Raw genomic sequence first — 25,951 nt, forward strand, 5'->3', positions numbered from 1 at the left:
ATGTGATAGCACTTGTGAAAGGGGCAAGGGTTAGCAACATTGTGTGGTTGATGAGAGGCATCAGTAAAAGAAATTTCCAAAATAAAACTTAAATGAGCTGCAAATTCAGCAAGTTGCAATGTACAAGGATAACCAAAACCCAGTCCCAGAGTTACAACTGCTGTTTAGGATGCCATCTGCTGACAACTGATACAAATAACTGATTCGGATTAGGATGATTGCAAATTGCTCAGTCAATTAGCCAGCAGAACAGCAGTTATCTCCATAAAGCAATGTTCTCCTTGAACATTGTTACTCTTTTGAACCTGTATGACTTATGCCAATTAAGCAATTTTTTCGCTATAAATCCCCATTGAGTAGGATAGGCTGCAATAATGTATTTAGTGCCTGTTTGGAAATGTCATGGAGATAAAATGCCTGGCTTATGAAGAGAATTCTCCACTTTCATATAAAACTGTCAATATCTGTTTTGGCATCTAATAGTGGAAGTAATTCTGTAATTATCTTTAATAGTCTAACCAGATGTCATTCATTACAGTCTGCAATTTGTCAGTGTAATTAATAATCCTTAAATAAATGTACTTCAATATGAAGTGGGTTTTTAAAAAAATGTTGATTTATCCACATGTAATTGGACTCTAATTGTGCAAGAGGTGATATTGGAATGAGGCAAAGGTCTAGAAGATTAAAGGAATTACCGAGCCTCTCTCTTTGAGAGTGAAATGAATGAACTATTCAGCATATATTTGGGATGGTGCTCAATTTGTCGCAGTAGTTACCTCTTGATGCAATTATTTTATCCCTTCAGTCCTGTTGGGAGATGCAGACTGTAGCTTCCCAAGCAGTTCAGTTGAATTTAGCCGAGAACCAAATGTTAGCTCGTGAATTCTGAAATGAAACTGGCCATGTGTCGCTGCCCTGCCCACTCTAGCCCTTGGCTATGGCACTAATGAGACAAAGTATACAGACACTAAACATTCCAGGAGGTTGCACACTTCACATAGAGGCACTTAGTAACAGTAGATTACCACAAAATACCAAAGTATTCAAAATCTGTAACACAGCGATATAAAGATCTGAAAAGCATCAAACAATACAATCGTAACTAGCTAACCCTCTAAAGGATTATAAAGTTGAAGAAATAAAAATGATTGGTAATGTTGTTTGCAAAAGGTTTTTGTATGAATCACTTCTAATCTAATTCAAAACAACATTACTGGTAGGATCAATTTAACAGAAATGCATATTGAAAATCACCCAACTTGTGAACTTTAGTTATTCCTTCTCCTCCTCTAAATAGCTAATACCCAGACCTCCGTTACATTAAAAAATTGAAACCAGTAAATCAAAGAGAAACATGTAAAAACCCATGTACCTTTGAAAACTACATCTGAAATAGTATGACATTCAAGCCTGTAACTACAGATATGAATATGTAGTCAAAAAAAAGAAAAATAATTTACCTTGTAACTTAGTGCGATGATGTAACTTAACTATGAAATCTCCACTCTGTATAACCCCAAACAGACATTGTGGGATGTTGGAAAACAGACTGATGTCAGTCTTCAATTGCAACTTAGTTAAGACAACAAATTTGATAATTGCTGAAAGATATGTATGACAGTGATACTAAGTGTATGCCACATGGCAAAACGTGTAAGGTTTCTTTTGCAAATCCAGCTTAAAAAAGGGTCAGATTTCTATTAGAGCCGTAATATGTGTAACTACACATTAAGGTTTTCATTTTTAAAAAAACCAAGTTGCTGGGTGTGTGACGTGATTTTGAAACAGTACATGCAGAATGATGTGCACTTCCTTAACCAGTCAGGAGCAGAGTGAGCAATAAATGGTGGGAAAGAAAAATTGACGATGGAGGGAAAAACGTTACCGAAGAAAATTACATCTTTAAAATGACTGAAATAATTCAAAACAGTCCATATTTATAATTTATTTCCTAAGTAACAAAGTCAATCAGAAACCGCCAGCAATTAACAAGCTCATGAAAGATAACTTATTCAAATAACAACTGGACTAATTATGGAGAGTTTAAGTTTAATAGAGAATTTATGTGCAATTGCAGAAACTCCACGAAACTCATAGGGATATTGAGAGCAAGAATCTGTTTTGTGATGCTGATGGTGCAGCATTACAAATCATTCAGCAACTTGTGGTGATTTACAATTTATCTCTCTCTTACTACTTGTTCATGGACAATGTGCACAATAATGTCAACCATTGTTCACAAAGAATGGCCCTGATATTCTGATGGGCGTAGAGCTGTTGGTGCAGGGTACACTGGAGTTGCAAGCTTAGACCTTTTTGGAAGCCATGATACAGCTGACTCTGTGGGAATTTTTCTATGATATTGAATTTTCTAATGAAAAATTCTCTCCAACTGGAAACATTAATGTATTCATTAAACTTGGAGCAGGAGGGTATGGTGATCAGGAGGATTGTGGGTAGTGAAGGAGGTTACTTTGACAGAGCAGGTTTGAGGGCTTGAAGGAAGTATCACAGGTGGGAGGGTTGTTGGGTTGCCACTTAATTCAATCCGCGAACCTGAGCCAAGGTACGAACACTGAGCCAGGATAAAAGGCAGTATAAGAGTAGGCCAGTGGCAGAATCTTAAATAGGTAAAATATTTATTAAAGAACTTGACAAAAAGGTGAACACATATGCAAAGGTTTTTGTTTGTTTTTTGGTACTGGGTCAGTTTTTTTGCCCCATCACACCCAGTTCTGCTCAGATAATGGACATCATGGTTTCACTACACTGAATTAATTTCCTGAAGAACATTTTTCCCTAATGGTCAAAGGCTTTAAGTAAAATCCAGCAATCACTTCTGAACATAGAACATAGAACAATACAGCGCAGAACAGGCCCTTCGGCTCTCGATGTTGCACCGACCTGTGAACTAAAAACCTGTGAATATCTACTATTCAACTTCACTGAATATGATCTACTTCATTTGTATGAGTGACGTGCAGAGCATGCACCATGAACCTCTTCATTATCCATCTCCACACTTATTTCTATCTATAATTCTCAATCTAATTTCCAGCCACTTAAGTTTCTTTGGAAGGAATAAATCAACACAATCTTAACTATTTCTTTTAATGTTCTCAGTGCATTTTGAAGTGACTATCAGAGAAAATATAGAAGGCAAAGTACAAAAAATATGATTATTGTAGATGTTGTCAAAGATACAGAGCAAATTATCACAGGCAAGAGCTTGTGCATTTCAAAAATGATGTCTTCATGAATGACGTTAACCTTGAACTGCACAATCTGGCCAACAAAGAAAAATCAACATCAAATATGAGAAGCAGAGAATGTATGAGATTTATGTCGTTGAAAATTTGAGATAATTACAAGAATTTTAATCATTGCTGTGCAGATATGGTAGGGTCATGGACATTCCGAAGCAGACAAATTATCTTCACCATGTTGTAGTGGGGATACCAAAATTCCAAACACCTATCAAATGTTATACATTTTTGGCAGATTATGGTAGGCCCTGTCACTAGGTATTACTGAGTAAAGTCTGGACCAGAGCCTATGCTTTTGAGGATTGTGGGCATTCCCTGATAGACTGTACATGGTTGTCTTAAAAAATAATTGTTCCTTTACTTTCAGAAGCTGATGACTTTTGGATGGACCTCATGTAGAAGAAATCTGTGGAGATTCGAAAAATATTTTCAATTGATTTGAACCACCCAATTACAGGAGTGGCTTAGCATAAACGTTGCTCTGCATGACAATGAATTAACAATGTTTCTACATCAAATAAGGTGAATAAATATGGGCAAGGGTTACAATACATTCGATTTCCAAAATGGTACTGCCGTTTTTTTATTTGGTCTGATATGTTTTTCTTTAAAACAAAATTCTGACCAGTACACCTACCAGAATGAGATGAGACTGTCTTTGTGCTGAGAAAGTTTGATTACTAGACAGTTGCTTTCTTTGGATAGTTGAGTACTTCCTGCAAAGCCACATGACCATGTTTGTCCCTAAATATCATTTTCCTACTGCATGCTATTTTACAGTTGAACACAAATCTGATTTCATTTTTGACCAATGGGTTAGAATTAACATTAGGGCAGTAGATCTGCTTGACAAACCTCCTGTCCTAAAGTCTGGCATGCCAGGATCACTAATCAGAGAACGAGATACAGATGGGAATGCTTCAAGCTTATTGCATCAAGCAAATAATTGACTAAAATGACAGGGTGATGTGGAACAAATGCACCACTCTGCCCCTAATCTTGGATTTGTTGAGAGCTTCTGGGAAAGGAGCCTGGTCTCGCTAAACTATTATACACCGTGGACTTTCTGTGGTGAGTAAAGGGGTCCTGGTATCACACAAAATATCTTTACATTTCATACAATATTCAATCACTTAAAAAAAGCTTAATTTTTCCTTTACCACTTATTTAGAATTACTGCAAGAACATAATAACAGTGCACACTAAATTCATCCATTTATGTCAAGAGTTTGGTCCAATCACTCGCATTGCAAATTTGCCAACTATGTTAACTTGCCATTTGTGGGTTGGAGAACACAACACAAACCTAATAATTGTAGATATATTGGGAAACCTCCTTGAATTCCAACAGCCAGGTTAAAATGGAGTCAGTGTATTGTCTGGTTGCAGCTTCATTTGACTCATTTTTGTTTGGCACATATTAATTGAATCAGAAATTACTTCAAAATGATGCATTAATCATCAACTATATTACTGCAATGCCCCTGGTTGGAAAAGGAAATTTTATATTACATTTGAATAGGAATAGAAGGTATATTAATCAACACATTGACTGTAAGAAAGATTAATTGTTAATCTACTGTTGTAATGGTTATACCGAGTCACACCACAAAATCGAAAACAACACCAGACAGCTCAGTGAGAAATATACAACAACACAGGCATCACTCTCTTGTGCTTTTAAGGATCCAGTTGACAATAAAGACATATCAGGATTGATAACGATAACATATTAGCACTACTGGAACTCTCCGTAGTATTATTTCCCGAAAACACATTGACTTTTAAATAATTTATAAAGCAGTTGTTTGATACTGCCAGTTGACATAGGTGTTTTTAAAACCAAATTCTGTAAATTTTCATACAATGCCATACATTAAGAAAGGCACCCATGACAACAAACTGAACCAGGTTAAATTACTTTGATTAAAACACCAGACCTTCTTTAAATTCAAACAGTATGGTTTTCATCTGACCAAATATTACAGTGCACACTGAGTGTGTAGCAATACTATTCATTTTTTGATCCATGCTATTTCGCAAGGGAGTAATGGCTTTTAGTCTCAAATAAAACACTCCTTTATGTAAACCAAACATTGGACCTAGCCCAAAAGCACTGACTTCCATCATGTTTTTAACTGCATGAGTCAGGGAAGTAAATTACACAACATATCTCAAAAGCCTGTTCTCTGCATTTGTTACTGTCACAAGGTAAAGAAAAGAATTCTTAAGGGAATACTTGTGGTTTAGGCACATCATTTGTCTATGTATTGATATATTTCCCTCCTGTCTTCTATATCAATCAAGTTTTTCTTTTTGTTACTTTCCTAAAAGAGTATAAATTTATTTGCACTCATTGTACAAGATTCACTATATTAGTCAATTGCAATGTTGCACATTTCTCAGATTACCAAACATGCTAACCCAGGGCTCATTTATAATAAAACTTGAAGGCTTTCTGAATCTTGATACTGTAATATAAATTATTCACAGTTAGCATTAGTTTACACTGTAGGAGATCACTTTGCGCTACTCAGCAAACAATCTCACGATAGCTCAATTTCTGAATAAATTGAGAACAATGCAGTTATGTAAAATATAGTACACAAGTCTGATGGCAATTCTGACTTAATTTGGATCATTACCAAATCAGAATGATTGAAAATATAAATTCAAAGTTTGGTTTTTGTTAACCTAAAGTTCTAATGTAGATGTAGGTCAGTTACTATTGACCCCATCAACCATGATTACAGTCACATAGAGAAATAAGCAGGTCACCTTAGTACAGAGCTTTTTCTGGCATCAACAAGGATCCCACTACCAAGGTCACTGACCAACCCCTCCAGAGCTGCATTGATTTCAACTTTGGTTGTGCAAATGGTTTTCAATCATAACTAACCTGCCTCATAAATGTTGAACAAAGTTGTTTCAAGCCCACTAGTTACAGATGGAGCTGAAGGCAGTGACGTCCTTGGTTCTGCTGCTTTACCTGTGCCTGGTGTACTGTCTAATGCTCTATAATTATACTCGAGGGAACTTAACACCACTGAAGTTTCATTAACAGTTAGACTATCAGATGCACTCTGGCCAGAACCACTCTCCTCTTCAGTGGTCAGGAAGGTACTAGTCCTAGAGTATGATGGGGATGGTTTCGTAGTTACTGTTGTGGTCCAATTATGTCTTCCTATTATTGTTGGTCTTTTGTGATTTCCAGTGGATGCTTTTGGTGTCAGTATTGTTGCCATGTAATGATTTCTGTCCACATGTGGATCTGTTAAATTGAAGTTAAAAGTAGTGGTGATGAATGAGTTTTCTTCAGAAGATGCAGGTGATCCTGATAGGATTTGGGGGTACTGACTATTCTGCTCCTTTGTAGTGCTGAATATCTGCCCATTTAAGTGACCTTCTTCCTCAGATCTGGGGTAAAATGTTGTTGGAACACTACCATCTGCCTCTGACAAATCAATTTCTGAACCAGAAGACCACAGTTCACCATCCTGACTTTCACTCAGCAATGTGACAGAGGAAGGCACTGAAGGAGCTGGCAAAGGAGCAGCAGAACCTTGCATGGTTAGCTCACTGCTGGGACTTGTCGCTGGAACAGAAACGTGCATTGCATCATCAAATGATAATGGCAGGCTAGTAGGAACAGAAAACTGGTTATGGGAAACAGTAGAGGAAACATAAGAGAGTGCATTATCACTGGAAGGCATGAGGGAAACATAAAGCATTGTCTCATTTTTCCTCAAAGTTTCGGAATCACTCAATGATCTTGTACTATCAAAGACACTAACAGTGGCTTGCAGGGATAATTCATTAGTGGATAAAGCAGGAGCAGCTGCAGTTGATATTTGACTGTTGGGAAAAACAGGAGAAGCATATGAAGACATTTTGCTTTCATAGGAAGTAGGGATCACTTGAAGCAACATGTCTGCAACTAGGGGTGCAGAAGTAACATTCAAAGTCTCATCACTGGGAACAACAGGTGGAGTCAAAGGCAACATCAGGCTGTCGGAAAGAGCAGAAGTAACATGAAGAAATATCTCATTATCTTTAGAACTAGGGTAAGTTTGAAGAGACATCACACCACTGGGTAAAGGAAGGGCAGATTCAAACAACAGGTCACCAACAGAAGTTGCAGTAGTGGTATGCAGCACCAGCTCACTGCTAGATGCAGCAGAAGTCACATTGAGTAATGCTGGAATTTCAGAGGAGCTCTGAAGGTCATTAGGGAGTTTCTCAGTAGAGGAGGAAGCAGGGGTAGTATGAAGAGACACCACATTGCTAGCTAAAGGAAGGGTAGCTTGAACATCAATACTGGCTGGTAGAGATGAACCAGATGGTCCCACTTCATCATAAGAAGCAACAGAAGTAGCTTGAAGCAACATTTGACTACTAGGAAAAATATGGGCAGAAGGAGGAAATGTCTCATGAGCAGGGGAATCAAAGGTCACACACAGAGACATTGAGTCGGTCGATAAAGGACTTGTCATTTGAAAAAACACTTCACTATCAGCAGAAGCAGAAGATTGATAAAAAGATGCACTGAATAAGGAGGGAGTAGGCTGCAGCAGTACTTCACCATGGGTATAAGCAGAGGTAGCATGAAAGGACACTTCGCTGTTTGAGGGCACAGTGGTAGTTTGAAACACCATCTCACCAGTAGAGTAAGGAGAGGTAGCTTGGATTTCCTTCTCTTTACGCAAGGTATTTAATTTGTCAATGGAATCTGGAGTATTACGGAGGTATATCTCTTGGTCAGGAGGAAGAAGAGTTTCAGAAAACATCTCACGAGATGCAAGTACATTGTTGGTGGAAGAGGTTACCATATCTGGGTGGACTGTTGCTGCAGAAGTGACAGAATCAGGAACAGTGCTGAGCTCTTGGGAACTAGTTCTTTCACTGGCTGATGTCATTTGCTCTTTACCAGAATCCATCCGAGGTATAACAATCATTGTTTCAGGCAACAAATTGGGAGTTGAATTACTTGTGAGGCCATCTTCAGGCGTTACAGCCCGAGGAATATTTCTGGTGCCAATGGTGGGTACACTGAATATATTGTCAGATCCCGTCGCAGTACTGAAGTGCGGGGTTTCTTTGGACGTGGCTGGAATTCTTGCTTGGTGGGTGATGGTGAAAATTTCATCCAATTCCAGGGGTCCCACCGCTGAAGAATCATCTGAGTCCTCAGCTATGGAAGAGATCATCATGGTTTCATGGGGAAGTGCAGTACGTATCTCCTTGGATATTGTTCCAACCGCAGAGAAGGAGGGGGTATAAAGAATATCAGGAATGGCAACCTTTGTGGTTATTTCCTCATTTCCCTTGACAAAATACTTTTCATTAGGAACAGCATTTGCATTCTGTTCTTTGTCTTTGATGGATATGGATTTCTCATTTTCAGCTTCCACGCTCTTCTCATTCCATTTATGATTAAATACTGACGTTGTGTGAGTTTCAAGTAAAATTGGTCCTGATTGCCCTGGATTACTTTCTGTTGGCTGAAGGAGAAAGTAAGATTTAAAAAAAAACATGCAAACATGTTCACTTTATGTATTCTATTGACCAAAATTGACATGGAACTTCTGCGAGAACTTTGCCAGCTTAAAACGAGCAGAACTGTTGGGAGACATAAAATAGAACACTATTTCTCCAAGTTTTCTGCTGAAGTTACATTGAAAGAACCAAATAAGAATCATACCCTTTATTTATGCACTTGGAATATTGTGCTGTATTTAGTGGAGGTGATGGATGTCTTAGTTGAAGTCTGTCAGCCAGGCGAGAGGCCCACCATCACTCAGATGCATGACAGTGGTAGGTCTCCTTTGAAATGACAAAAGTCATCTTTTGAACAGAAGTACCACCAGGGAAGTGGTGGTTGCTGCCAGTATTACACCCGCATTTGGCCATCACTGGATTACATTGATAGATGGCAGGAGAGGAGGTCACAGGCCATCTATAAGCTTCCCCACCATGGACTGAACCAAGTTGGACATAGGAAAACAATGTCATCTCCACCCACCCTAACCAAAACCCTAAACACCCTCATTTCTGATTCAATGCCTATCTGACCAGCAAACGTGTCATGGTCAAATGGCAATAAATTCCACCCACTAATTCAAATCATCAGGGATGAACTTCCTATTTTCTCCAAAGTGTATTGGTTTAATATTTGACAAATTGTCAATGGGACTCATTTCCAAACTCCTAACCCCACCTGTTCTCCACAACAGTTTGCTTATAAGTCATCTGCAATGCACTCAGAACATGCTTGAGCTGGTTTAAATCTAGCCTGCTTCATTCGCCAGTTCTGGTTATTTGTTGAGCTCTGACTCAGTCCAGAAGCCAGAAGGCCTTCCCCCCACTCCAAGATAAGGGGCAAGAGTTGGTACTGAAAAAAAGTCATATTGTATTTAAAATGTTAACTCTGTTTCCCTCTCGACAGATGTTTCCAGACCAACTGAGTTTCTCTAATGGTGATGCGAGTGAGCATTTTTTTTGGAAGGTACTGCTCCAAATACTTAAAATCTCAGGAGGTTTAATTATTCTTGATTGGATAATGTACAAATAAATGAAAACATTGCATATTAAATAACGTGGAAAGTAAAGGAAACCTTGAATTACTTAAAATGGTCATGTCACTTTTAATGTCACATTCATTGACATTGCGTTATGAACTTGACGTAGTTTTACTCATTTTGCCACCAGATTAAAATCTGTCAAAGATCGGTATTTAATCTGGAGAGAAGAGTGACAAAAAAGTGCACATTACGTATTGTAATGCAGATAAGAGTGAGAGTTAAAAATAATAACATTTATTGGAACTCTTGATTATTCTTAAATTATTTGTTCTTGTGGTTTAAGACATGTATTGAAGCTTTTAAACAAGGTACTAAATGAAAATGCACTCCTATTTGCTGGTGCATTCATACATAAAATAACTCTTTAAAGTCAACAACAGACAGTCAAAGGATAACTTATATATTTGCATTACCTCTGCATCATCAAATGTGTCATTAAAATTGAAAAGGGCACCAAAATCTGCAATATAAAACAAAAAAATAAGTTAGACTAGAAAAAAATTTCCATTTTTGTAATTTTGACCAGAATAAGTGGAATTCCCTGTAAGGCAACATATCACCCCACATTTAAAAAAAGAGGTGGGAGGGGAAGGAAAACAGAATTACAGACTAACGAGCCTAACATCAGTCATGGGGAAAATGCTGAAGTTTATTATCAAGGAGGTGATAACAGAACATTTGGAAAGCACTAATGGGATTAGACAAAGTCAGTATGGGTTTATGAAAGGGAAATCAGGTTGAGATAATCTACTGGACTGTTTTTGAGGAGGTAACTGAGGAGATAGATAAGGACGATCTTGCACATTTTGATTTCAGGAAGGTTTTGATAAGGACTCACTTAGACCATTAGGTTAAAGTAAAGCACACAAGACTGGGGCAAATTTCAAACATGGGTCGAAATTTGTTTGAAAGTGAGAATAAATGGTTATTTTTCTGTGGCGAGGCCCCAGTTATTCGTGACATCTACAGATGACCTGGATGAGAGAATCAAATGCAACATTTCGAACTTTGCTAATGACACAAAACTAGATGGGATTGAGAGTTATGAACAGGATGCAAGGAAGCTTCAGGACAAGTTGTAAGTACGAGAAAACACATAGCACATGCAGTGTATGATGGATAAATGTGATGCTATACACTTTGGGGTGAGAAAAAGAAAGACACAGAGTATCATTTAAATGGAAAAGTTTGGGAAATTTGAATGCACAAAGTGATCTGGGTATCCTTCTACACTAGCCTGTGGAAGGTAAGAGGCAGGTGTAGCAAGTGATTCGGAAGGAAAAATGATATGTTGGCTTCAATGCAAAAGGATTTACATTCAGAAGTTGGGTGGCTTATTATACTTTTACAGGGTCTTGGTAAGACCACACCTGGAGTATTGTATGTGAAGTGATATGTGCCAAGCTAAGTTACTTTAATCAGTGCATGAGTGGAAGGACCACATCCTTAGGTGAATGGAAGAAATGAAGAAATCAGCCAGTTATTCTGCTTTCGGCTGCTTTCTATTGGAAACATTATATATAATATCAGGTAGAGAACATGAATGCTTTAAGTTTGGTCATTCAATGAGATCAAAAAGACCATTGGCACCAGGAGTCTGTTTGAAGCCACAACTTCAGGGTTGGAGAGATTAAATTGATCAGAAATATGTGCTGCTCTGCTTGAAGTATGGTTAAATGTGGAATGCTCACTAACCCCAACAATGCAAAGGAACTGAGTGGACATGTTCTCTTGAAATGGCAATTAGACCGAGGAAGAATTCTGATTTCAGTTTATAAGAATCCTCAATGTAACTCTCGAAATTACTGTTGACCGTATTAGCAGATGATTTTCCTTGAATTTTATTTGTGAAAAATCAAGCACTGGTATTTACAGAAAAGGATACAATTTTTTGCAAGCATTACAAAAAGCAGCCTTTAGCAGCTCATTTTGATACCTTCAATAAAATTATCATACCAAAGAAACAGAGCTAATAAGCTTTCGTCAGATTGCTTCCTGAAGTGATGAGTGACTTCTCAGCTTTTTCTTTCACTGAGAACAAGCTGATTGTTGACATGCAAATGTTTATGGGAAGAAAACTGAAATGGCTAGAATATGCAAATTAAGGTTGATGCAAATTTAAGTTTTTTTTTGAAGTGTTTTAGTCGTAAGATTCTCTCGGCTGATAAATGCAGAAAAAAGAAGTATTTGTTGCTTGGCAACAGATGTGAGAAAAACAAGAACATCTTGTATTTATGAAACACCTTTAACATACTAGAATTTCCAAGGTGCTTCATAGGAAGTAATACAAAACAAAATGTGAGAATTTCACAAAAGGAGGCAGTAGAATAGATTACAAAAAACTTAGTCAAAATAGGTTTTAGAGGTGTCAGGGTCACAAACTGTACCATTAAAGTTATAAAAAAGGCACCAAAATCTGCAAAATAAATCGATAAGGCAGGAGACTCTAAAATAAGGCACATTTTGATTACGATTTGATTTATTATTGCTGTGTCACATGTGCTTATGTATAATGAAAAGTTTTGTTTTGAGTACAGTACAGTCAGATCATACCACACAAATCCACTAGGGTAATAGAAAAGAGCGAAATACAATGTTGCAGCTGCAGAGAAGGTGCACTAAGTGCAAGATCAACATTTAATTTAAGACTTGAGAGGTTCATTCAGAAATCTAATAACTGCGGGGAGGAAGCTGTACTTGAATCTGCTGGTATATCTTTTTTACCTTTTGTACTTTCTGCCCAATGGAAAAGATTGTAACCAGGGTGCGAGGGGTCTTTGATTATGCTGAATGCCTTCCCAAGGCAGCAAAAAATATAATAGATGGAAAGTTGACTTGCGTGATGGATTAGGTTGTGTTCACAACTCTCTATAGTTTTTTTATGGTCCTTGGCAAAGCAGTTGCCGTACCATGCTGTGAAGGAATTTGGATAGAATGCTTTCAATGGTGCATCTATAAAATTTGCCTTCATGGACATGCCAAATTTCCTTAGCCTCCTGATGAAATGGAGGCATTATCGTGCCAGGTCCAGAGGAGGAGAGGTTCAGGGAGGCATTTGGGACTTGGAGGGTTGTGTTGCTGGAGGTGATCAATAAGGAAGGATGAAACCCTGCAGAGATTTGAGAACAAGTGGGAGAATTGAATTTCACCTCTGTAACCAAAGGTTTTTGAGGGCCCTGTTGGCATCATGCAGGAACAGGTTTCCCTTTAAGTAAAACAATACATTTTTAAAACCACAGTTGTTACGTCGGATAAGTGTGTCTGGCAAATTACTGAATTTTCACCTTCCATTTTCAACTTTCTTTGTCTAAAGGCAATTTTTGCTTAAATTCTATCTTCACAATAGTTCCTGTCATAATAAAAACACCACAGTTAAATAGAGATAACAAGGTCTAGAGCTGGATGATCACAGCAGGCATCAGAGGAGCAGGAAAGCTGACATTTTGGTATGGACCCTTCTTCCCTCTCTACCACAGTTAAATGGAATCACCCAGGCACGAAGAGTATACTTTCGGATTCTCTGAAAGGATATGCTATAAATGGTTTTACTTATTTTCAAGAAAATTTTAACAAAAGTGAGTACTGTGAAGGAAATTAAACCAACTACACACAGCCCTCTGAAAAAGAATGCATTTTATACTTTTTACAATGCAAACAACAATGTCTATTGTTTACAAACATTCAAAGCAAAATCAAGTGCTATAATAAGACACATTTCATTACACATTTATTCCACTGAAAATAGGTATCTTTGTAAAGGATTCTCTTTATTTTGGTCTTTAAAAATGACTACAGAAAATAGCATAAAACTATTTTTAAAAAAAGACCAGATCATCTTACCTTTGATTTCCCAGTGCAATGCTGAAAAGAAATGGTGATGAGATTCCCAATTTCCCTGTAGTTCAATGACACTGTTTTGTGAAGCATTATCCAATTACAAAACATTCCCAGTAGCTTCTCAGGCATTTTTCACAATTCAATTCAATTCAATTAAAACATAGCTTTGTTTACCCAAACAATATATTTTTTTCTGAAATATACACTGATATAATGTGGTTCGGCAGCTGCTAATATGAGATACTCATTAGAATTACTGCGTAATTCTTGAGTTGGGTTATTTTTTGCCGTTAGAATTACTGTGTAATTCTAACGGCAAAAAATAATTGTTTTGACGTTAATATTTCCCTGTGTGGTGCGAACAATTTCAATAGAGTGTCAAGCTGTTAAACATTCTGGAGAACCATAAATTTATTTTGCTACCGACTCCAATTCTCTTGCATTGATTCTATTAACCATTTTCCTCCCTGGAACGTATAGGTCATTTGTTGTACATTTCACATTATGGAGCTATGCAGGCATGATGCACTAGGTTGTCTGTGCCAAGAGGATAATTTACCTTTCTAAAAAAAATGCACTCGCATTCATCGAGTACCTAACTTCTGGCTTTGATATCTTTCTCTGAGTTCACACCAAGGCTGAACAAGTCAAGCACAGTGAACTTCCATTGTGAACGAACTCTCATAATCAAACAAAGAACAATTGAACATTAGCCCACCACCATGCTTTGGAGTTCGAGTTCTCAATCCAAATTACAGCGTAATCCATACTAGTAGCATTTCAACTGGCATATTTAAAAAAAAAGCCTGGGTTCTACTTGTGGAGACATACTCAATATACCCAGGCGCTCAAAGTTAGACTGAAGTACAAATGAAATTTGACCAGTGGGTCCAAAGAATGTAATAAGGTTCCTGCGGATTGGCTATTTCACTCTACATCTCTGGCACTTTTTTTCACAATTGAGTGTGAAGAACTTAACCAATAGATGAACTATTCTGCATCCTATGGCTTTCTTGGCTGCTATCCCTGAGCCAAGTTGGGCAGTCAATAAATCGCCCAGGATTAGAGCACACTGATCTGGCTCGGATATTGCATCAGTAGAGTCTACAAAGGGGATGAGCCCAAAGCCAACTCATAACCAAAGAAAATCCTTCCCCCAAGGATGATCATCACTAGTCAATCCGAGAACTGACACTTTTACATTTGATCTTTTCAGGATTGTTGCAGGATCAAACAGATCTCCTGAATGGGTGGTGAGCTGTACCACTCACTGAAGTACGTGAGATCATTGCTAGATTTTCCAGATCAGAGCACAGATGCCCATGTTGTTTCATTCAAATAATGTTCCATCAATTGGAGGCAGAGTGATCAACTAAGGTTTTTGTCCTTCTGCAACATGAAAATTGAACCTTGGATGTAGAAATCCAACTAGAAGTCTGATTCCAGAACTTATGTCACCAAGAGTAGTCATAAGAAGCTTAAGTGTTTATACACCAGAGATTTGATGAATTTCTGCTTTTAGCAATGAGAGACAGACCTTTATGTACAATTCAGAACTCAAAGTACAAGTTTGTTTTAAGTTCTAGGCATGTAAGCCTTGTGCCTTCTATCTGACACACTCATTAGGAACTGCTTAAATGTTATCAATGAAACAAAACTGTCATGGATCTGAGATAATGGGAACTGCAGATACTGGAAAATCCGAGATAACAAAGTGTGGAGCTGGATGAACACAGCAGGCCAGCAGCATCTTAGGAGCACAAAAGCTAACGTTTCAGGCCTAGACTAAGGGTCCAGCTCCATACTTTGTTGTCATGGATCTGTCAATTTGTCACATATGTCAAGTCTAAGTGTAATCTAGACCAACCCTCAAATCTGCTACCAAGTTTGGGAGCTATAAGCCAAATCGATGAATAAAAGTATAAAATATATTAGAAAAAAGCATACAATCAATTATTGAAAAATGCAAATTTTGCTTTACAATTATTGTGCAAAATAGAACAAACTTTTTAAGGAAGATAATCATTGATCAAACAAAGTATGTTTTTCACTATTGCTGGACAGCCAATCTTGACTATATCCTGTCATAAGTTTGAATTGAATGTACAAGTAAACACCGCATTACAAAAACACAGACAATAGAGAATACTTGGCATTTTTTTAATAAAGAAGGATAACCCTAAATAACAGAAAACTCAAACCTAAAGGAGAGCTGAGAGGCAGTAACAGAAGCTTGTGTGCATCTGGAATGAACAACTTTGAGTCAGTCATCTACTTAAAGAATTCGGTAGGACTTATTAATTCTATCAGAAGTTTTGTGCTAATTTGTACTTCTGTATTTAAGTAAATATATTAAGCTGATCTCTGACATTCAAATTAAAACATAAATCTGCTTATAAGTTTGGATAAGCACACATTCAAGGAGTGAAAATGTGGATAATGTTAAATACATAGAGTAAAAGAGTAGTGGAATCAAAGAGCCAACATATGCTGAAATTTAAGCAAAAGATGAAATGATGCAGCTGAAATCAATCTTAGAGAATTTTTGTTAAGTTTCATTTTTAAAAATTGTGCGTGAGTAAGAAGAAAAATATCATTTGTAGGTTTGGTTCCAAATGAATGATAGGCAGATCACTAGCAATAAGGGCTATTTCCACAGAAAGTCTAATAAAAATCAATCAAGGAGCCGATCGCGGGATCTTTCTGCAGTAACATTCCCGACATGGATTCTGGTTCTTTATGCTGAGTTATTTTGCACTATTTGGGTCAAATACCCAATTCAGTTTGTGTTTTACTCTTCCTTTCAAGAGGTTACTTTAAAAGGAATCATTCATGCATTTAACAAATGGTTCTCATGTACATATAAAATATCTGTTACATTAGGTTATAAAGTCAAATATTTACTACTTATTTGATTTAGAATGGGGATTTGTGTTAACTTAAAAATATTTTCTCTATAACACATCTTGTAAGTTTCCAAATGCAACAAGGCTAACTGGTGAAACTGAAAAATGCATCATTACTGAACGAGAATCAATGCAAAGGCAAGTAGCATAGCTGATTGTCAATCTTCCAAAATAACCTGATGCCATATGAAGGAGAGAAAGGAAAATCCCAGGGTTGAGTGAGAATCAATAAATGAAATGAAGCATATCATTCAATGCACAAGTCACAGACCCTCAGCATTATATTTGCAGGTTGATCAGAAGAAAGGGCAAATAACTAAAATATAACAAGCAATTGAACTGTAAATTGTATTTCCTATGCATTATTGATTGCTATGATAATTAATCATTTAAAGTGAACCAAAAAGATCAATATTGCAAGAAGAGAATTAAAAACTTTGTTAATTGCTTGTCCTATATATATAGGCTCATTCCTCGGGGCTCAAGGTGATGGATAGGAGGAAGGGGCTAAGCATACAGAATTTGAAATGAAAGCAGAAGTCACCTGAGGAACTCTGTCGGTCTGGAAGCACCCATTGACAGAGAAACAGAGTCAACGTTTCAAGTCCACCATAATTCTTCTTCGTAATGCAAAGGAATTATGATAAAAGAGTCATAAGCATTAACTCTTAGTCTCAGTCTGAGATTTGGTTTTCTTTATTTCAGTTTTCCATAATCTGCAGTATTTTGATTTCACTTAAAGAATTTGATTTTGATTAATGCATATCATTTATTATTTCAGCCACAATTAGATTTCCCATTTAATTAATAATCTTTCAGAGAAATAATCAGGTTAGGTTTTTAATTACTTAAAATGGTGTCAAACATTTCCTGCTCCAGATTTTTGCGATATTCCATATCGCATATTATTTGGGATTGAAACATTTCATTTGCAATCCTACCTATCAAATCTAAAAATTCTGGCTGAAATAGATTCACCCTGGAACTTGGAGCAGCTGGCTGACTCTTAATTATTTCCAGTACTTGGATAAATATTAAGGTACAGTGGTGAGAGGTTCTTGAACAATACTGGTCCATAATTAATTTTGCACTATTCTGATGGGTGTGGGTGAGCTAACCGCACATTTTCACTCATAATACATTCGGGAAGCATTAAAAGATTTTTTTTTTCCAAATTCTGCAAATAATATTCATTGTGAATCAGATTTAGAGCAAGGAGAAAATGTTGGTCACTCCTAACTGTATAAATTAGTCAACATAATAGTTCCAATTTACAACAACACCGAATGAAAACTAAAAAGGACTGTGGATGCTGTAAATCAGGACAAAAACAGAAGTTGCTGGAAAAACTCAGCAGGTCCAGCAGCATCTGTGAAAAAAAGATTGGAGTTAATGTTCTGGGTCCATTGACCTTTCCTCAGAACTGAGGAAGAGTTCTGAAGAAGGGTCACCAGACCATAAACGTTAACTCTGATCGTTTCGTCACAGATGCTGCCTGACCGGCTGAGCTCTTCCAGCAACTTTGTTTTTGTGCAACAATTTTAAAAAGAAGTCTGCATTTATTACAGTTGTATGGGATCATAAGAGACGGGAAATGGTATTCTATGGAGCAACTGTAATCATGGTTGGGCTTGGTTCTCCTTAGTCCCTCCTGGCATTTTAAATCTTACTATTACCTAGTTATATTTCCAACTAAAAGTGTTCACAACTGGTCTCTTTACTATGTACTTTAATACAGCAACCCCCTAATGTGGCACAGTTAAAAAAACTCCAAGGTGTTTTGCTGGAGCATTATGATGCAACCTTAATTCTAAATATGGATATATAAGGTCAAATAACTTAAAATTTGGCTAAAGCAGTAAACTTTAAAAGAACAGCTCAAAAAATGAATAAGAAAAAGGCAGAAACATAAGGAGGGTATTTCAAGAGTTCTGCCAAAGCAGCTGACGGCTCAATGATCAATGGTAGAGTTATAAAAATTGGGAATTTAGAATTAAGACTTAGAAATTCACTGATTTATGAGCTTTGCAGGGCTGGAGGGGTTTACAGATAATGCAGGGGCAAGACTCTGGTGGGATTTGAAAGCGAGCATGGGTTTGCTTGATTAAAGAGGCATTGCTTAACTGAATGAATGGAACTGGGAGTGAGTTAGAACATTGACAGAGGTTTGGATCACCTCAGGTTAATAAAGAGTAGAAAATGGGAGGCAAGGAAGGAATGTGTTGGAAGAGTCAAGTCAAGTGTTGAATTTTAAAATAGAGATTCTTCTAATTAATGCAGTGATGTGGAGGGTATTTTTTTTCTCCCAGAAGTCCACAACGATCAGTGGAGGCTGAGTCATTAAGTATGCTCAAGCAGAGTCAGACAGATTATGGATAAACAAGGGATTGAAGAGTTATTGGGAGGGTAGGTGGTGGTGGATGGCAGGGTTGGGGCTCAGGTGGTAATTGAAGTTATTTCATGTGTTCATATTTTGAATTTATATTTTTCCCAGAAAAGCTTAAACCAGTCAGGGAACAAGGAAGAGTCTGAAATGCCATGTAAAATAAAATATAATTCTGTTTCATCCTTAGATTATCATTTCTTGTTGATTAAGTTAGCTGGTGCAGACACAATGGGCTGAATGACCTTCTGCATTGTAATAATTCTGTGAGTTAAGGCTACAATCAGATCAGCCATTATCTCACTGAATAGTGGAATAGGCTTCAGAAGTCTTTGTCTGCTAATCCTGCTCTTAATTCTTTATGAATTGATTAATGGATAGCTGAGGGTTTCAGCAGCAGATGCGCTAAGCCACAGGAAGAACTGGGTGATCGTACAATTTGGGAAATAAGCATTCTTTGGGATGTCAATGGGTAGTGGTTGGAAAAACACATACAGGACAAACATTTCACACTGTGCCCTCAATCTTTTTGGAAACATAAAACACATTAATTTCATTTGTTGTAGCATTTTAAATGAATGGTTTTCTGAAATAACAAACTGACTGATGCTTTCTCTATAAAGGCTAACTTTAAATCTTGTACAGAGAGCAAACAGATAGCAAAGAAACAAAGCAGTTTTGTCTGAAAGATAATCCACCCACTACCCATGAGTTTGCAAGCATGAGTACAATGAACAGGCGTCAGTTGTATTGTTCATTGCTTTTGAAAAGACAATAAAATGCCATAAGCAAGTTACACCAGCTAAAACAAAATGAGGGAATCCCACCACCATTAAAAAATTACAACATTCAACTTGCATGGCACATCTAAAGCTCTTTGTGAATCTCAGCACAACCCAGATATTTGGATATCTGTGCAGTAGCATCAAACAAATCTTTTCAATTATAGCAAAAACATTTGAAATAAACATTGACTTCAGAGTTCAGGAAGAAAGAAGATTAATTCTCCCCCATCAGGATTGCACTGATTTCAGAGGTCCGTGGAGTTATTTTAAGTCTATTTCTAAAGAGCACAGCAGCATAGCCATTCCAAGCAATTGGGTGAAAGAGTGTAGACTAAGATTCTTGTTTACCTGGGTCTTCAAATTCCATAGGCATGTCCACAATTAGTCGGTCACTGTACTTCCCGCGCAAACCATCGGAGCATATAGCAACCACTTGGACAACATAACTTGTGTTTGGCAATAAATTTCTGAGAATGGCTCCCTGAAACAAGAGAGGTAAGTATTGGGTTAGATATTTTAGCTTCATTTCCCAATGTTGCTCTTTTTATTGACCATTGAGCAAAGTCTACACAAAAGTTATTGTGATGTTTGACATTCTGAGCTGTACTTTACCATGTCTTGATCCCCATCTGTCAGGAACTGGTGTTTGGTCTGGTCTTCTCCATCCAATTGCTGATGGAACACTGCATATCTCTCCAGGACAGCACTATAAACCACTCTCGGTCTTTGCCACAGAACAAGTAAAGAGGCATTATTCCTTGGGTCGGCTTGAAGGCCTTCAGGTTCAGAACTGCAAACTTGGAAGACATGGCACAGAGTTACATTGAATATCCTGAACTACTGACATCTTCTCCTTTATGCATCTTCTATCCATCTCCCTCCTCTCCCTATTTATTTCAGAACCCCCCACCCCTCCCCCATTTCGGAAGAAGGGTCGAGGCACGAAACATCAGCTTTTCTGCTCCTCTGATGCTGCTTGGCCTGCTGTATTCAGCCAGCTCTACACCTTGTTATCTCAGATTCTCCAGCGTCTGCAGTTCCTATTATAGCTATAGTTCTAACGTCAGAGTTTATGGTGTGAAGAGAGGCCTTTTGGCCCATTATGTCAGCTCTAGTCATCATGCATCTACCTACTCTGGTCCCACTTTCCAGCACTTGGCCCACATCCTTGTATTCTATATCATTTCAAATGTTCTTCGTAAATCTTGTGATGGTTTCCACCTCTACTATCTCTCAGACAGTAAGTTCCATATGCTCATCACCTTTTGGCTGAAGAGTTATTTCAAATTCCCTCTCAATCCCCTGCCCTTTACTTTAAATCTACGCCCCCTGTTATCCACCCCTCTACACAGGGAAAGGTCATTTCCTATCTATGTCTTCATTATTGTGTATTCCTTAATCTGGTGACCCCTCAGGCTTCTCTGCTCTAAACCTCAGTGTATCTAGCTTTTTTTGCTTGTGTAAAATGCCTCAGACTAATTAAAATCCTGGTGAATCTCCTCTGCATCCTCACTAAAACGGTCAATTCCTCCTTCCTGCCAATATTAATTTGTTCAAGTATATTAGAGTTCCCCTCCCTCATTTCTAAGCCTACATTGCTTGTGTATTCACAATAGAGAGTGACAAAGCTATAATTTAAAACCTCATCTACATCTTCTGACTCCACACATGCTTTACCATTTTGGTCCCCAGTGGGTTCTACATTATTCCCTGGTTATTCTGTTGCCCCTAACACCAATATAAAAGGTCTTTACATTTTCCTTTATTTTACCCAACAGTACTTCTTTTCCCCATGTCCCCCTTTTTCAGCGATAAGAAGGAAACTGCATTATTAAACGGGAGAGGGTTCGAAAAAGATTTACAAGGATGTTGCCAGGACTGGAGTGTTTGAGTTAAAAGGAAAGGCTGGATAGGCTGGGACTTCTTTCACTGAGTACAGGAGGTTGAGGGGTGACCTTATGCATATTTATAAAATCATGAGGGGTATAGATAAAATGAATTGCAAAGTACTTTTCCCTCGAGTAGGCGAGTTCAAAACAAACGGGCATTTATTAAGGTGAGAGGAGAAAGACATAAAAGGGACCTGAAGGGCATTGCTTTCATACAGAGGGTCATTTGTACATAGAATGAACTGCCAGAGTAAGTGATGATTGCAGGTACAGTTACAACAATTAAATGATGTTTGGACAGATTAATGAATAGGAGAAGTTTAGAGGGATATGGGCCAAGTGCAGGCAAATGGGACTAGTTTAGTTTGGGAAACTTGGTTGGCATGGATGAGTTCAACCAAAGGGTCTGTTTCCATGCTGCATGACTCTATGACTCTGTTTTCCTAATTTTCTTTTTTAAGTATCCCCTTCACAATCTACATGACTGTAGGGGCTCCCTCTGATTTGAGACCTCAATGCCCATTAAACATCCCTTCGATCCTTATCCAATTCCATATATTCCTCGACAGCCAGGATTTTCTGCGCTTGTTGTTCTCACTTTCACCATTTTTTTTGTTCTACAGTTTTACCATGTCTTTTGTGAAAGACTTATACAGCTCCAATGTTGATATTCCTACAGATGGCTGCTTGAAGATCACTTTGGCTAAACCCTGCCTTATCATATTAAAATCAGCCCACCCCAATTCAGAACCTATATTTCCAGTCAATCTTTGTCCTTCTCCATGGGTACCTTAGACCCTACACACTTATGCTCATTGTCACTGAAATGCTTCCTCACTCTTGGTTCTCCCACTTACTTGGCTTTGTTCTTTAAAATTAGGTCCAGCACCACCTCGTCTCTTAAAATTTCTCCCAGATACATTTTAAGAATTTCCTTCAAACCTCTTTCACAATTTTAAACCCAGTTTGTATTGGGGAAGTTGAAATCCCACTACTATTATTACCTATTATATGTACACCTCTGAGATTTGCCTACATATCTGACTTTTTACCACTCCCTGACTGCTTGGGGGTCTACAGAACAATCTTAAGGTCATCGCTTTTTTTTTGTTTTTACATTCTACCAAGTGACCTAAATCAAGGAATCATCTGTGATAGCATCCCTCCTTATTGCAGTTATTGATTCCTTTATCAATATTGTGACACCACCTCCTCCTTTACACACTCTCCCTGCCTTGCCTGAATATCGAGCTGCCAGCTCCTAAAGATGTCTACGTAATAGCAATGATATCATATCCCTATGAGTTAATCTGCAACCCCATTGCCTTACTTGCTAGACTGCTTGTATTAGAATGAATGCAATGCAGCCTTGCCATGTGCGCTTGTGCCTTAACTTGGCTACATATGCTCTGCCTTTCAAACTGACTTGTTTGTTTTCTTTTATATTTGCCTGCGTGTCACTCCCTATTGCATTTACGCTTCATACCCCATTCCACTGCTGAATTAGTTTAACACTTCCACCAACAGCACAAGCAAGCCCTTCCCCCCATAAGGATGTGATCCTGTTTTGGTTTAGGCGCAATCCAGATTTGTACAATTCCTACCGTCACCAGAATCTGAAGCCGTGCCTCCTCCATTAACTCATTAACTATATATTCATCTGTTCTATCTTTTTATTTTGATACTCAGCAGAATGTGGCACAAGGAATAATTCAGCAAGTACACCCCTTATGGTCCTGCTTTTCAATCTGTTACCTGGCTCCCTAAATTCTTGTTGCAAGAATTCATTGCTTTTTTTAAACATGGGTTCACCAATGTGAACCGTGACATCTGACTGTTCAATCTTTCCAAGACCCTGCAGCGACATCCTTGATTTTGGCGTTAGCAAGCCAACACACCATCCTGGAGTCACATCTGTGGCAGCAGAAACACTCACTTGTAGTCCTTGCTATTGAGTGTCTTCTCACTATTGCTCTTTCTTTCTTTCTCCTCCCCACCTTGTGCAACTGGACTGTGGCTACACCGTCCCAGAGCAACTGTCACTCCAATCATTTACCAACACAGAAAATCGGTTCTTGGGTGAGATGCACTCCAGACCTTTCCTGATGACCTGTCTGCCTCACTATTCTGACTGGTGGTCACCCACTCCTTTCCTGACTGCTCTTCTTTGAACTGTGGGGCGACCAGTTCAATAGACATGCTATCCACATAACTCTGCCTCGCAACTGCATAATGTGGCGACGACAGCCAACACTCAAACTACAAAAGCTGGTGCTCAAACTATTCCAACTAGTGGTACCTCCTACAGACAAGGCCATTCAGACTGGCAGGGGCATCGAAGAGTTTGCAACCCAAAACACAGGGTTCCCCTGCCATACCTGAAATTAAATTACTCATAACCAAAACTGAAGCCATGAAGAAAAAATTATTTAAGTTTCTTGAACTATTAACTGTAAACAGTAGCTAGGTAGAGAGTAGAAATTTGTTTTCCTTACTGACAAATCAGTTCTCTGGCCTCTGCCCATGAATGCATTCTTTCCCTGTGGCATGTTCAGAAATTTGTTTTTCAACTCTACTAAAGGTTGAAACATAATCCCAAACAGGTTTTTGGTCTAAAAATAATCAGCTCACAACTTCCCTGTCATATTACTCCCATAGTATTTGAAACTCAGCCAAGCATCTCAGGACAGAGCTCCCTCACAGGACCAACTCTGCTTGTCCCCTCGGGAGATAATTAACTTAAAACAGCAGCTTTAAGCAAAATGCTAAATTGCAGGAAAGTAGCCCTTGGTTTTAAGCACAACTAGCCTTTAAAATCAAATGGTCTCTCCCAACGTTCTCTCTAAACTGATCAGCCATACTTCACTCATAGCAATCAATGTGTCAACATATATTCCATTGCTGCCAAGCACAGACTGTGAGTGTAGTGGTTAGGAAAATTAGAGGGAATGTTGCTCTTACCTCTTCTTCTACTAAAGCCTCAGTGTTACCATTGTGCAACAGAGCTGACTCTCTGCCTCAGAGTCCTCACCTCACCTGCTTCTTTGATTTACAACACAACTGCTCACAGTAAATTTGAGCAACATTTTGGGTTGAACTTAATGTCTGTGTCTGTGGCCTGGTTCGCTAGCTAGGAAGCTGGTGTGGCCATTTCAGGGAAGCTCAATGAAGCCAACTTTCTGTCCGTCGCCTGTCACCTGTGGTCAGGTTTCCCTGGGCTCTCTATACCTGGATCCCATTTCCAAATGCTACTGGTCAGAGGCCCAGCAAATCTTCAGCCACAGCAATACCACCCAGAGAGATGGGCACTCCTGGAACTGCAGCAGACCTCAAAGCTGAAGGCAGAGGAGAATAACTGGCAGGAGTTCCTTGATCTTTCATGTCTTTTCTTCACTTGGGGTAGTTAGGAAAGAGACGGGCTCACCACTCTATGACATCCCAACTGATTATTAGCACCACTCCCCACCCAGTCCAGAGGGACACTAAATGACATTGCAGATTTTCTAACGTTTATCTATTTCTTAACACAAGAGGGCGCTTAAAGGCTTAAGAAAGTGTTTTTCATTTTAATTTATGTTCAATGTATTTTTGTGAATAAAGTTAAACATGGGGTGAATTTTGTACATTAGGGTGAATTCTAGAGGGGGATAGGAAACTTCAGACAGAATGAAGCAGACAAGGACAGAACTGGGAGAGAATATTAAGATGCAGAATAAGGGATGAGGAATGGAATAGAGCCAAAGTAGATGACAGTGACTGACAAAGAAAAAAGAGTAGCAGATTGTCAGAGCTTAGAATAGCATCAAGTTACATTAGAATGTTGTTTTGGAAAGGATAAAACTTCAAACCAGTAAAACAGGGCCAAGTCTAACAAATTCCAAGTTGAAGGAAACCATTGTCTTCTCCATAGAGACTTGTTCTGCCATCCTCAATTATGTTATAATCATGCTAACTGCACTGTTGTATAACTTAAACTTCACTAAGATACAAACAACACATACGCTTTCAGCTTTTTAGGTGAACTTATCCTTAATCTGATCTCCAAATATTGCATAGCAATTTATTAATTTCTGTATTTTTTGGATGCCAAAAATACCGTCCTTCAGGTTTCTGTGTTTGCAATTCATTTTATTAGGTATGAACAAGCCAAGTGCAACCCACTTTTTATTTGAACTAACCACCCTGTATATTTGAATATTCCTGAAGACTGAGATATGACATAGTACTGATGGTAGCATCCCCTGACGCGTGACATTCCCACAGATGCTTAGTTCAGAAAACATCAAATTATTCAGATGAGT

General features: G+C 38.2%; 1 protein-coding gene across 3 annotated transcripts in view; it reads right to left on the bottom strand.

Moving 5' to 3' along the window:
- Positions 1-25,951, bottom strand: part of LOC125460698 (receptor-type tyrosine-protein phosphatase zeta-like) — a 242,061-nt gene that overhangs the window by 67,104 nt on the left and 149,006 nt on the right. For 2 of the 3 annotated variants that reach the window (XM_048548418.2, XM_048548417.2), the window contains exons 9-12: positions 20,374-20,558; positions 20,110-20,242; positions 10,264-10,310; positions 6,169-8,770 (exon numbers count right to left, since the gene is read on the bottom strand). In XM_048548418.2, the coding sequence (XP_048404375.1) occupies positions 6,169-8,770; positions 10,264-10,310; positions 20,110-20,242; positions 20,374-20,558 (2,967 nt within the window). The remainder of the gene's footprint in view (positions 1-6,168; positions 8,771-10,263; positions 10,311-20,109; positions 20,243-20,373; positions 20,559-25,951) is intronic. The other variant, XM_048548419.2, reaches the window with a different exon arrangement.

Source organism: Stegostoma tigrinum, chromosome 18 (assembly GCF_030684315.1).
Source record: "Stegostoma tigrinum isolate sSteTig4 chromosome 18, sSteTig4.hap1, whole genome shotgun sequence".
Taxonomy (NCBI): domain Eukaryota; kingdom Metazoa; phylum Chordata; class Chondrichthyes; order Orectolobiformes; family Stegostomatidae; genus Stegostoma; species Stegostoma tigrinum.